General features: G+C 36.8%; 2 protein-coding genes across 3 annotated transcripts in view; both read left to right on the top strand.

Annotated features, from left to right (window-relative positions):
- Nucleotides 1–4,002, top strand: part of htatip2 (HIV-1 Tat interactive protein 2) — a 10,178-nt gene extending 6,176 nt beyond the window's left edge. The window contains exons 3-8 of one of the 2 annotated variants that reach the window (XM_015042640.1): nt 421–610; nt 706–813; nt 1,426–1,563; nt 2,139–2,200; nt 2,790–3,013; nt 3,660–4,002. In XM_015042640.1, coding sequence (XP_014898126.1) covers nt 421–610; nt 706–813; nt 1,426–1,563; nt 2,139–2,200; nt 2,790–3,006 — 715 coding nt within the window. In that variant the 3' untranslated portion in view covers nt 3,007–3,013; nt 3,660–4,002. Of the gene's footprint in view, nt 1–378; nt 611–705; nt 814–1,425; nt 1,564–2,138; nt 2,201–2,789; nt 3,014–3,659 lie in introns of both variants that reach the window. The other variant, XM_015042641.1, reaches the window with a different exon arrangement.
- Nucleotides 4,003–5,010: 1,008 nt separating this feature from the next.
- Nucleotides 5,011–14,086, top strand: part of prmt3 (protein arginine methyltransferase 3) — a 59,723-nt gene continuing 50,647 nt past the window's right edge. The window contains exons 1-9 of the mRNA XM_015042639.1: nt 5,011–5,124; nt 5,357–5,474; nt 6,349–6,431; nt 6,514–6,563; nt 6,676–6,781; nt 7,008–7,161; nt 8,484–8,625; nt 10,704–10,769; nt 12,917–13,038. Of these exons, the coding sequence (XP_014898125.1) occupies nt 5,028–5,124; nt 5,357–5,474; nt 6,349–6,431; nt 6,514–6,563; nt 6,676–6,781; nt 7,008–7,161; nt 8,484–8,625; nt 10,704–10,769; nt 12,917–13,038 (938 nt within the window). The 5' untranslated portion in view covers nt 5,011–5,027. The remainder of the gene's footprint in view (nt 5,125–5,356; nt 5,475–6,348; nt 6,432–6,513; nt 6,564–6,675; nt 6,782–7,007; nt 7,162–8,483; nt 8,626–10,703; nt 10,770–12,916; nt 13,039–14,086) is intronic.

Genomic DNA, 14,086 nt, shown 5'->3' with positions numbered 1-14,086 from the left:
TCATCGAACTGCGGCCTAGGGTGTCCTGGTGCCAAGTGCACATATGGACACCCTTATGCCTGAACATGGTGTTTGTGATGGACAATCCGTGACGAATTCAGGCACGTTTAAACCATTATTAGTCTATTTATAAAAGCAGACAGTAACTTGTAAAGTAGTAGTTTTTCCACCTCATAATTGTTTAAAAAAAGTGTGGAGTTAAAATATGGAAAAACAGGAAATGTTATCCTACCAATCTGGCATTATTTCAGATATTTAAAACAAAAATTATCAATATTGACTGATAAGAAACAATTTTTTTTTTTTAGCCAAATTGTCCAGCTCTATTTGAAACACATTAAAATTAATTGGCGTTTGCTACTTCATGTCCTGTTCTAGATAAGTGATAACCCTCCTGTCTCATGTTCGTCTATCTCCCAGCATGGCTGAGGACATGAAGACCCTGGAGGAAAAGTTCAGGGGTCAGAACAAGAGCTGTTTTATCCTGGGAGCTTCTGGGGAAACTGGGAAAGTGTTGCTTCAAGAGCTGCTGGAGAGAAACATTTTCTCCAAAGTAACCCTCATTGGACGAAGACAGCTGAGCTTTGAAGATAAAGCGTATGAAAACCTGGTTAGTGTCTGGATGCAGTTTTTACATTATAACATAACTCTTTATGTTCTGCTTGAGAATACTTATTTATGCCTTTTTATTATTTATGCCTGCAGATACAGGAAGTGGTTGACTTTGAAAAACTCGATGACTATGCTGCTGCTTTCAATGGCCACGATGTGGGCTACTGCTGCCTGGGAACAACCAGGGCAAAAGCAGGGGCTGTAAGTAAATGAAATATAAAGTGGGGGATAAGCTGCAATTTAATTCAAATTTCAACGTTGTTGAAGCAGTAGCAATGACCAGAGTACCCAAAAATTATACTCAAGAGTAGCATCACTTCAACTTGCTTTTACTCAAGTAAAAGTAAAAAGTAGCAAGAAATTACTCAAGAGTAAATATAGTATTTGGAAAAATATATTACTCAAAGTATAGCACAGTAAAAATACTAGAAGTGCATTTTTTCCAAAAAGTTACTAAAGTAAATATAATTGAGTAAATATAGCTAGTTACTACCCAACACTGGCAATGACTAAGCATCAACATCTATTTTAGGGTTGGTTGACGTTGCCTCTCAAGCGTAGCTGAGTTAGCTAGCCTAGGTAAATATTGAGCTAGAAATCGTAAAGTTCAACCCTATTGTATGAAAATTATTGTTTTTTGTTGCCAGTCAGATGTTGAAGATGTTTAGTTTGAACATTGTACCTACGATTAGCATAAATTTAGGAATGGTGCTAATTTGTGACACCAGGCAAATGGTGTCAGTAATTTCCAAATGATCAAGGTATAAAAGGCAAAGGGAATCCTTATCTCATGTTGTTATTTCTGGGTTTTAGGACGGATTCGTCAGAGTTGATCATGACTACGTTCTGAAGTCTGCAGAGCTCGCCAAGGCTGGAGGCTGCTCACAGTTTCACCTGGAGTCCTCCAGAGGAGCCGATAAAAAAAGTAGCTTCCTCTACCTCAAAGTCAAGGTCAGTTATTAGCTTTCTTGTACTACTTCACTGCAAAAAAACAAAATCTAAAGAGTGTTTTGGTCTAGTTTCTAGTGCAAATATACACCTGAAATAAAGGCAAAAGTAACATAACTAACTTTTCAGCAAGATGTAGGAGTTTAAGTTACTTAAGTTAGTTTACTTATTTAAGATAAGCTGATATATTTTGCTGAAAAGTTACTTGTAATTTAGTTACTTATTTCAAGTGTACCTGTGTTAAAAGTGAAATAATCTACACTGCAAAACACAAAATGTTACCAAGTATTTTTGGTCTAGTTTCTATGGAAAAGATATTTGCAAAGATATTTCCGCTAGTGTTAAAAATTAATGTTATAAGACATTCACTTATAAATGTCTTGTTTCAAGTGAAATTATCTGACAAAAGAACTAGTACTTTTCCATCAATATTAAGGAATTATTAACTTAAACTCCTATAGAAACACAAAATGTATGTTTTCTCAGTGGTGACATATTGAAATCCCTTTTTCTGAACATGTTTCTCTCAGGTAAAACAGCCAATAAGAGACCTGATGGAATGGATGTTTTTTTTTCAGGGCCAAGTTGAAGCTGAAATTGAGGAATTGGGTTTTGACAGATTAGCCATTTACAGACCAGGGTAAGTGGTCCCATTTTATAAAAGAGAACAGATGTGGGAAGTTCTTTTCATCTTGCAACCGATTACCATGCGTTTTAATTTGAAAAGTCTGGAAAAGAGTCTCCACCTTGTACAGTTTCCTTACTTGTTGGTCAAAGTTCCAGTTTTAGTTTGATAACTGTCTAACTGTAGACCGCCAGCTGTATTTAGCCCATTTTAATTATTGGAGGCGATTTGTGGCCCTACTTACTGACATTAAAATGAAGCAAGACCTAAAATGTATTATTTAAGATGTAAACTTGTTATTGGAAATCAAAAAAATATCCATCTGCACCAACTCCATTTGCTGGAGAACTGCTTAAACTATTTTTAAGTTGTGTCAAGAGGCCACACAAAGCTACTCCAAGGGCACAAATGGCCCATGGGCCGCACTTTGGACATCCCTGATTGAAAGGAAGAAAACTGTATCTAAATTAAAGGCTGTATTATGTGAAAAATTGCAATAAAATGGCCACTGATTCAACTTTTGTCCTACAGTTATGACTTCACTGAGAATTAAACTGACTTTAAACCAAAAGCATCTCTGGGCTGTACCGTTTTCCTCCAACAGGGTTCTGCTCGTCGACAGACAGGAGAGTCGACCCGGAGAGTGGCTCGCCAGGAAGTTCTTCGGTGCCTTCTCTGCCGTTTGCTCCAACTCCATGTCCATCTCAGTCCAAGCGGTGGCGAAAGCGATGGTGTCCAACACTCTGCTGCAGCCGGAGCAGAAGGCGGAGATCCTGGAGAACAAGGACCTTGCCAGTCTGGGAAAAGTGAAAGGGAAATAAATGGAAGGTACAAAATGTTGAAAAACTGTTATTTTATTTGTTTAACCTGAGTTATCAATATTTCTGGAAGTCAGACACGTTAACAGACATTGTACTGTTTAATACACAAATCACACAAATTTATAGGAACCCTTATAACATTTATAGGAATAAAAACACAAACTATTCACATCCTTGGCAGATTTAAAAAGGTTTTAATTCAACCAACTAGTTGATTTTTGATAGTAAATGACAAACATCCACAACTAGATTAGATGAATCATTAAAAAGGGAAAAATCTGTTTTCAAATTTACAAATTTTACGTTAAATTATAGCTTTATTGGCAGTACAGTAATCAAATCCTTCTTAGAATTACTGACCAGCATTTTACATTTTTCCACTGATTGAATATTTAATTATTCTGATTTAAGTCTGAACTCTGACTCTAAAATTACTTTGAATGTTATTCTGTCAGGGAAAATGAATAATTTTTGGGTCAAACTGGATCTACTATCACTTGTTCAATTTTCTTGCAAAGCTTTTCTTCAAAGCTTTATTTTGGATTATCTTAATTGATCAATGAATATTGGTAAATGTTAATCGTGATACCAGTACATTACACGGGGCACTTAATTTAAAACTAACTTGCTAAAACTATTTTTTGTATTTTCAGGTCATTGTGGCTGCTCTACATAGATGATCACATTCTGCAAGAGCCTCATCAAGATATTTTTGAAGTACTTGAAAACAGATATTCTTATATTTATTCCTAATTCCAATGAAAGAATGTGCATAAAGTAAAGTGTATCGTTTTGTGTTGTATTGTGATGTTTAAATCAGGGAAATATGCCAAACTGTTTGGCCTTTTCATTTGTGCTCTAACACTGTAAACCACCGCATTAAGCTGATTGTGTTGACATTTTATACAAGGAATGTCCATACATGTGCTGCAAACATATTCAGTAAATGATGCTACTTGATGTTTAAAAATCAATAAAATATTTTCACATTCATAAGATTATTGTAATATTTTCTTTTACCGATGCACCTGTTGCAAAAAAGTGATCCTGAAATCAATTTTCAGGTGATGAATGACAACTTAGTTTCACATTCTCTGCATCAAATGATAAATATTCATAATATAATGCAAACCAGTTTTTTGAAAATATATAGTGCTTGTCTTTATACTGAACGATCTAATTATTCCATTTCTTTGATGTATTTTTTGAAGTACTTTACATAGTTTGCATATTTGTCGATGATGCAACATCGCCCTCTTGTGACTGAAAATGGTAACACATTTTGTAGCTCTAAAAGCATTTGCTGTATCAGTTGTATAAGTTGTTCCATTAAAACCGCAAAAAGTACACGAGTTAAGCAAATTACTTATTACATTAGTTATTCAGTGCATACATTACTTTTTACAGAACATTATTAGTTGAATAATAAGGTATTCAACTAAGGTATGAGGTGACACAACACAGCTTAGAAATGTTGCTCATTTTATCTTTGCTTGTATTTCAATTAAGCCACACAATCTTATGCAAGAATACAGATAGCAAATTACATATAAAAGCTTTTTAACTAAGATTAAATAAGTTACCTATTTCGTTCCCCCCCCCGTGGCAACTGATCGTGTAGCAATTAGCCACAATGAGTTTCAACTATGTTGATTTGACTCTCCCAGCAACCGGACAGGACATTGGGCTACAATGTTGCTCTAGTTTGCATTTTGGCGTGTAATTTGTAACGTGAAACATGTTCATGCAACTTGACATTACAATAACCCCTTCAGGTGTTCCTTGTAGAAACAAAGCTGTGTACAAAACAGGTCTGTTTTATGTGGCAAGTTTCGGCAAAGCCATCCATTATGTTTGTCTGAGTTAGAACGAAACAAGATAAAGAAGAACTAATAATAGTAATAGACCTCATAATGTTAATAAATATTGACAGATTAAAATATATTTGATAACGTAAGTATTAAAACAACATGACGCAAAAAAGAAAAAATCCGTCTTTTTAGTGACACCTGGTGGTTGGGATGTTGAATTACAGCCAACCGGTCGGAACGTCACGATACGTCATCAGGAAGTCCTCCGATTCCAAAGGCGACAACATGGCAGACAACACAGACCCACGTGAGTTTACTCTAAAGCAAAACAAAGCATCTCATGTATTTTAAAATATAAACGTTTATTACTGGTTTATACACGCCCGCTGCAGAGTATTTGAGCAACCAGACGTGCACTAAGTGGCGTTAAACCGAGCTAGCAGCTAACGGTGTTGCTGCATATTTGTATGACCGTTGCCGCTGTTAGCTGTGGGACTCTGTTGTTTCTTTGAAGTTGTGATGAAGTTTCACTCTGATAGATGCTGAAGAGATGCCCGAACTTTCTGACGAAGATGACGGTGATGTGGACGGTGATGAAGAGCAATGGCAGTGGATGGAGGAGGAGGGTCAGACCGTTATCTGTTTGTTCTGTGAAAAGTGAGGCTATTTTTTTATTTAATTTTTTTTATGTTTCTCCTCGATTTCTACAGTTTTCAACCGTACTGATTTTTTTGCTACAGTTTATTGTAGAGAATATTTCTGTTCACTTAAAAAAAAAAAAAAATCGGGAAAGAAAAACCTACGACGACCCGTTAGGACCATTGCAGATAGGAAAAAAAGGAGGACATTTCCTCCAACAACTTAAAGAATTTTTAGATTAATCTCAGAAATTTTGTAGAAATAAGCTTGGCAATTTCTGTGCTCAAGGGTGACAATTTGCAAGAAAAACTCAGAAACCTTTAGATTAATCATAGAAGAGTTCTAAAAAAAAGAAAATGTTTGAAATTTCTGAGTTTGAGAAGTTGAAAATTTACAAAAAATTTTCTAGACTAATCTGAGTAATTTTCAAGAAAAATCAAGTAAATTTCTGAGCTCCAAAAATGGCCAAAAGTCAAAGTTTTTTCTTGAAGATTTCTTAGATTTATCTGAAAATGTCTGAGTTTTATCTTGTTCAAATGCAAAAATTATGTTCATATTGGTGTATTTTGTTACTGTTTTTTGTATTAAGTGAATTTCTCCACTGTGGGATTAATAAAGGACTATTCTATTATATTCTATCATATTCTATTGTAATTTATATACTTTTCAAAATTCCTTACTCCTAAAAATCCTCAAAAGTTCTGGGTTACCTGAAAGTGTAAAACAGTGATAATGACAATATAACCATATGCGAAGGAGGAAAACTAACACACTTTACAGATTAAAATGTTGTATATTTTACATAAGAGAAGCTGTTTTTAATTTTAACTTTCACAGCTTGTTTGAGTCTTCCTAAATAAAACAAACTTTATTGCGTTTCACTTGTGTTTAGGTTGTTGGACTCTGTTTCTGCAACGCTTCAGCACTGCACAGTTGAACACCAGCTTAACGTTGTAGACGTCATAAGAAAACACTGTAAGTAAACAAAATTAAACCGTGTCCAGGACCAGTTGTTGTTTTGTTCTGCTGCGGTCATGCATGCTCTGTTTCTCTTTAGGTTTAGATGACTACGGTTACATAAAAATGATCAATTTCATTCGTGCAACAGTAAGTTCTGTCTGTCATTTTTGTGGCAGCATTTACATATTTATTTTAATAACAGGTTTTGAGTTGTATGTTCATATAAAACACAGAAGTATTCATTTATCTGCATGCTTAGAAATGTTCTGCATCCTACCTGATGGAGCTGTCAGAGGGCCTCTTGCCCTGGGACAGTGAGGACTTCCTAAAACCGGTCCTTCAGGACGACCCACTGTTGCAGACAGGTACTGCATCTAAACCCACCTTCTAAATCACTGCCACATATTTTCTTTTTGTTGTCTGGAAGGCATGAGTCCACTATGCATTACATTGTGCTTTCCTAATAAGATGGTGCAGATTACTTCTGGTGCTTTAGATTTTGAAGTGGAGCTGACGTGATTAAAATACAAACAAAACAAACGTCACCATCTGGTTTTAACTGTGTTGCGCTCATGCCTGTGTTTTTGTTAGACCCGGAGGAGCTGTGTGGCACCGAGGACACGTCCTCATCATCCAGAGGCGATTCCCATAGTGAGGTGCGCCGCAGAGCCCTGACAGCCGAAGAACGAGTTCAGCGTTCAGAAGAGGCAGTGGCCAGACTCATGGAGGATGTGCACAAACTAAGGTTTGTGATTTAGTTCTCTTTCCCTTTTTCTGATGTTTTTAAAATGTTTTTTTTTTTTTTTTAAAGGGAACGTATTTTGTGCTTCCATTTGGGTTTCTACTGCTTCTAAAAACAGTACAAGCACTTAAAACACACTTCTGATTTTTGGCAGTAGAGTAATGTTTTTTAGTGTCGGAAAATGAACCGTTTCAGGTGCAGCCCGTTACCTAGCAACCTCATCAAAGCCCAGCTTGTCACCTAACAACCCAAACTGAGCTCTGCCATGTTTGGTCATCTGGCCTTACTGCTGTACAATGGCTGCTGGAAAAGACAAGTGTTTTGTTGCTGACTTACCATCAAGAAACCACTTACTGCATTTTTGTTGGTTTTGCAGGAGGCTCCACTTCTGCTTTTCAAAGGTGTACAGTTGCATAAATGCTAATCTTTTTGCAGCCGTTTTAACATGCGAGTGTAAACATTGAGTGGCCAGCCGGATTTAAAGTGACACAATGCAAAAACAAAATCTTACAAAGTAAACAAATTTATTAGTTTACTTGAAACAAGACTAAACTAACTTAGAAGTAACTTTTCAGTAAGATATAGGAGCTTGTTTAAAGTAAATAATTCCTTAATATTGATGACAAAAGCACTAGTCTTCACCGGTAGATTAGTTCACTTATGGAAAAAATGGCTTGTTATAAGGGGAATAATTTGAGAGTGGAAGTAGTACTTTTTCATCAATATTGAGAAATTATTGACCTTAAACAAATTCCTATGTGTTGCTGAAAAATTAATTATAAGTTTGTCCTTTTTAAAATGTTTATAATTAATATTTGCACTAGAAACTGGACTAAAAATACTTTATAAGATTGTGTTTTTGTATTGCAACTCATTCTGAAAGGAACTAAAAACAAACTAAAGTTTCATTATCTAAGAATGATCTTGTAATGAATGTAATGAACATGTTTTGCATAGAGATACAGACCTAAGGAATTGTAACGGATCACCTTTAAGAAAGCCATCCCGCCTGCATTTCCCTTTTCAGGCCACCAGGGGGACACAGTGGTCTCTGCACAAACTTTAATCTGACTTCCCTGTGGAAGAAGTTTGAAGGGAAGAGGAAAGATGAGAAAAAAAGAAGGGGAAAATTCCACTGCAGCAGGGAAGCTGAAGGGAGGAAGAGGAAAGGGAAAATTACAGAGGGAGTGGAAGAGAGTTAGAACGATAAATGCCTCCCATCTCCTTCATTTACTGCTTTGTCCTGTCTGCACGTCCTCCTTTCTGGTCACTGCTTTTGTCCCAGTACTAGAAGTTAATTGCAGGTTTGTCTCCCTTTGTTTTAGGCTCCTGGCTCAGGGTTTGGTGCTGAACTCAGAACCTGGCCGGGGTGGCAACCTGGGCGCCGTCGCCGAGCTGAGGGAGGATGAGGACGAGGCCTACTTCAGCTCTTACGGCCATTATGGCATCCATGAGGAAATGCTGAAGGTCTGAGTTCCACACATAAGTTGTTGTGAGGCTGGGCTCGTTGGCTCGTAACTTGGTTGAAAGATCTCAATGTAGCATGTAAATGAAAACCATCAGAAATTCATAATGAGGACACGACATCTTCTGAAAAGTGACAAAGCAGCAATAAGTGGGGGGCGCTCATGTGAGACGCTGCAGTCCGTACAGAACATGGAAATTAATTTTCACATGCCTTAAAGCGCTGAAACCTGAAAGTGTCAGCACACGCTCAGTGTGTGTGTGTTTTCCGACTGGCTGCAGTTCTTGGACATGCTCCTCCTCCTGATTGGTGCTAACCGCTGTAAAGTTTTTGCGTTGCGTGTGCGTCAGTCTGAAAACTTCATCAGACCCGAGGAGGGGCCAGGAACACGATGACGTTGGCTTCACCGGGTCATCCTGGTCAAACAGCGTCACCATGCAGTCCGTGTGTTAGAGAGGTTCTCTTCAGATTAAAAGTAAGTTTCTCCTGGTAAAGTTAGTTGATTTCCATAATTAGCCAACTAATTGTTTTGACCTTATCATAATTATTAGACATATTTGGATAAACTTAATGCTTAGTAGATTTAAAGGGGTAGTATTTTGAGCTTTACATCATGTTGTGATGTTATTCCCTCATCAAAAATATACCTGGAGGGTTTTCTTGATTTGTTCATGCCTGTTTGAGACATTCTTTAATCTCCATGGCAACCATTCAGCTCCAAAACGCCCAGGTGGACCTAGCTCCGCCTTCGACCAAGCTTCCGGCTCACAGAGCAGCACTTCCCACATTCGGCTCCTTCCGACTAGCCAGCAGAAATTAGCAAACACCTGGTGGAACTGAGCATCTGCTGAATTCACTATAGGAGCTACTTCTCAGAGAAACTCTGGTTAAAAATGTCGTTAAAGGGTTAATAGAGGAGCCATGTTGTGATGACTTCCTGAAGGCGGAGCTTCAGAAAGAGCAGGAGATTCTTAGAGACACAGGCCCGATTTCAAGGCATTAAATTATGAAGTAAATTTTTCTTTAACTCATATTCATTTTATACAGCACTTTTAAATCAACTGAAGGTAACATAGTTAACTGATCGTACTATAAAAAGGCATTCTGGCCCTTTAAGGATAGCAGGTGATGTGAATCTGTGTAAAAAGGAAGGGTGTGGCCTACCAAGGTCAACATCCTAAATCTTTTTGTTCATTATTGCTTTGCAGCTTCTTTTATTTATGCAAAATGAGCCAAAAAGAGATTTAACCGACTCTGACAAGTCAGAAGTGACCAAAAGTTTCTCCAAAGGATGAATCGATCTTGGAAAATCTAAGCTTCTATATCGTGATGAAAAGTTATTGAGGCCTGATGACAGAACCATCAAGCGTTTTGTTGCAAATAGTCAACAGGGACGCAAGAAACTTATTGAGAAAAAAGATGTAAATTAATTACCAAGGATTTCAGAGAATCAAGCATGAAGCTAACAATAAAATGTATTGAATATAAAAATCTTTGTCACTGTACCTCAGTTTTATGAAAACTTTAACATTAACAAAAGTATGGATTTTGATTTAAATATTGTACTGGATAAGTATAGCAGAAGAAAACAGGTTGTAGAAAATATTAGTTTTTTTTTTAAATGTATATCTTGTATAAAATTGTTGCCAAGTATTAAGTCTAATTTATTGTTCAGAAATATTTGGACCCTTGACATCCTGAAAAACTAACTTAGAAGTAACTTTTCAGAAAAACATAGGAACTTGTTTTAAGTCAATAATTCCCTTACGGATGAAAAAGTACCTATTCCACTGACAGATGGTTTTCCCATTTTATAAGTGAAATCATCTGCCAGTGGAAATTTCATCAGTTTTAGTGAGTTATTGACTTAAAACAAGGTTCTTTATCTTGCTGATAAGTTACATGTAAGTTAGTTTGGCAAATATTTGGTAAGATTTTGTTTTTGCATCAGTCGTGCATCTATTGCAAACGTTTGCATTTATTCTTCAGATTGATTCTCACATTTCTTCACATTTATGGACCAACTTTAACTCAGCATATTAACTGATATTGCTGCTTTTATTTTTTTTCCATTTTCCAGGATAAAGTGCGGACAGAGAGCTACCGCGACTTCATGTACAAAAACCCAGAAGTGTTCAGAGACAAGGTGAGCCAATGCAACGCAGCATGTCTGATTTCATTTGTTTACATTCGTGCTTTAACTGCTATAATGTACAGCAAATCCCATTAAACCGAAACGGACGTTTGCGTTTTCCAGAGGACATTAATAAAGAGACAGTGTCTGATTTAGGAGGCCGTGCAGCTCTCTATTAACGCCTCAAATGTCGACTGCATGGTCCTGATAACAGACTTGTAATCCACTACCAAACCCATAACGCCCCCCTGAATGCCAGGCCCCCTCCGTGCGTCTCTTTTTCGTAGCTTTTTGCTCCAGGAAGACGTAGCGTTTCATTATATGGGAAGTTGCTGGTTCAGACGAGGCTGTAGAGGACAGAGGTTGTTTGTGTTGATGGGAACTTGCATTATCCCTGTCAGCTTGACTCAGTCAGCAGAGAAGGAAGTGTCTTTTTTAACAGTAGCAGACGGCGAGGTGAGCACAATGGTATCATCAGGATTGGAGAAAGAAAGGAGGAGTTGTGTCGTGTCAGCATTGTTCCTGCGACACTCTGTGAACTCACAAAGACAGCAGGATACTCACTGAGTTACCCTGAACAGAGACGCAACCAAACACAGATGGATGCACTGTAGCTGCTTCCCCAGCGCTGGTTAGAATTGCACTTTAAACAATTAATTGTTGTGCTAACCAAGCTTATTATAGATTGGGCTTGTCATTATAGTTTAGCTTTATGTCTTTGTGACCTTTTGTTTGTCTAATTCAGTTAGTTTTAATTACTTTTCAGAGTGTGTGTCTTAGTTTTTACTAGGTAGTGTCAATGCTGATACAAATATAAATGTTTCATATCATTCTATTGATAATTGATGTGTTTTTTTGTTTTAAATATCTGAAATACTGCCAAACTGGTGATGTGAGCTTTCATGTTTTGTCCACAGTTTACACACGGGCTGTTTTTTTTTTTTTTAAGCAGTTATGAAACTTTAAACTGCTGCTGCACAAGTTACTCACAAGTTGTTGCTATGTAACCATAGAAAGGGTGAGTTGCTAGGTAACCAAAGACTGAGTGACGGAGCTGTGAGAAGTTTTTTCTCTGCCTACATCCCCCAGAATGCTGTTCGGTTTAATTAATTTTCTATATATCGAATATTCTATCAGGTGTATTATCTATTGATACTCATTATTGCAATATATATTGTTATTGATTTATTGTGCAGCTCTATTTACCATTAGTTTAATATTTAGTTTTACTTATATTTTTAAAAGTTGTAGTTTTAGTTTTTTTTCATATATTGATACATTTTTTGGTGCAGAATTCAGAAAGGTTGGAATATTGTATTGTGATTATGTAAACATTAACTTAAGAGAAGATGCTTTTTTTCAGAAAATGTTATTGTTGTTCAATAATATCGTATTTTCTCCCAAATTTTGCCGTCACCATTTTGCTGGCTAGTGTAATTGTTGTTAGGAGGAGTACTGACTACCTTAATTTGCCAACAGCTGAAAAAGAAATCAGTTCAAAAGGCTAATACATAGATTCATAAACATAAAAGTGAAGGATATTATTACTATAATTTCAGTATGTTTTAGTTTTATAGTTGCAGTTCCGGTTAGCTATAATATTTCCCCGTTTTTATTTATTTCAGTTAATGAAATTGTTTTCTCAGTTTCAGTTATTATTTTATTAATTTTAGTTTAGTTAGTGCCAACATAAAAAGGACATAGCTACAATAAAAAAAAAATAAAACAATAATATTGTGTCTGAATTGTTTTGTACTCTAGAACATAAGTGGAGATGGACCAATTAATCAGCCAAATATTTGTTTTGGCAAATTTTCCTCTGACTAACTTGATCAATGATCATTAAATCATTTATTTTAGTTTAGCAAAGAAAGAAGGATGCATTTCACTGTGGTGTTTTATAATGAAAGAATCTTACATTTTAACAGAAGTTGACTTTTTTTCTTTAGCAATATTGTTTTTAGTTAGTTTAGTGATCAGATCATCAAAAATCCCAGAAGTATTTCTTGGGTTATAGATGCCATTAAGTATGAAGGTTATTACGAAATGCACCGGATGACTGGACCTCATCATTTTCTGCAGATACTGATAGAAATAAATATTGCGGCTCAGCATGAAGCCTCCACCTGTAATCACCGCCTGCTGTTGTTGTTCTGCAGGTGGTGCTTGATGTGGGTTGTGGGACCGGCATACTGTCCATGTTTGCCGCCAGAGCTGGGGCCAAAAAGGTGATTGCAGTGGACCAATCAGAGATCATCTATCAGGCAATGGACATAGTCAGGTGAGACGAACAGCATGGAATGTAACTAGACTAAAAGTTAATGAAACTTTTAGTTTAAAGTTGCAGTATGTACCTTTTCTAAAAAAAAAAAAAAAAAAAAAAAATGTTTTTTACATATTTGTTAAAATTATCATTTTGTGATGGCAGTATAATATAAGACATAACTGTAGAAATACACCACTTGGTTAGAATCAACCAATCAGAGACAGGAGGAGGGTTTTAGCGCTGCCAATCACTCTCGTGCTAAGCTAGATCTAGTTAGCATAGCTAGCAGTTTTCCTGTAACATCTAGCTTTTTTCCACCATTACTGCATTTAGCAGCATACAGGAGGTTGATTGACGGCGCTAAGACCCTCCCCCTGGCTCTGATTGGATGTTTTTGACCAGGAGCAGTGCATATTTGCAGGCTACAGTAGTAGCATTAGATATGGAGGTGGCTGATTTTCTTTTTTTTATTGCTGTCACATGATGACAGTTTGAATAAATATGTAAAAAACATATTTTTGTAAAAGTTACTGCATCTCTAATGTCAATGAAACTACTCGTTTCATGCTTATATTATTGAATTAAAGATAGACGTTTTCTTCAGCATACAGCCACAAACAGCAGGAGTAAGTAGAGCTTAGTGTGACCTCCATCTACCTTTTATTTGTTGCAGCTGGCTGACTTCAATAGAGCTGCTGTCAATGGCATCGCCATAATGTACATAATTTACACCTGCAGTTCGTCTTGTTTGTCCCTCGGCTTTTCTGCTGCAGTCCGAACGCAGCAGCCACATCCACACAAACATACAGAACACACCAAAGCCGCGTCTTATTGCCATTTGTGAAGTAGTTCTCTGTCTGATTTCTGGTTCAGTGTGTTTCCAGTTTTCCAGCTGCTGGTTCTCACCATTGGAGTCCATTTACCTCCACTGGAGCTTCTGCTTTTACAATGACTACCTGCAGTCGCCATCACTCCCCTGCTACTGAAATGCATTTTTGAATTAGAGGCCATTATGACTGCTGTTATTACCGTTATGTAAGAAAGCGACGTATAAGCAAAACAA

This window comes from Poecilia latipinna, unplaced genomic scaffold (assembly GCF_001443285.1).
Source record: "Poecilia latipinna isolate Pla-1442-1.1 unplaced genomic scaffold, P_latipinna-1.0 Scaffold598, whole genome shotgun sequence".
In the NCBI taxonomy this organism is placed as follows: domain Eukaryota; kingdom Metazoa; phylum Chordata; class Actinopteri; order Cyprinodontiformes; family Poeciliidae; genus Poecilia; species Poecilia latipinna.
Note: the sequence above shows the minus strand (reverse complement) of the source record. Positions and strands in the feature narration are given on the sequence as shown.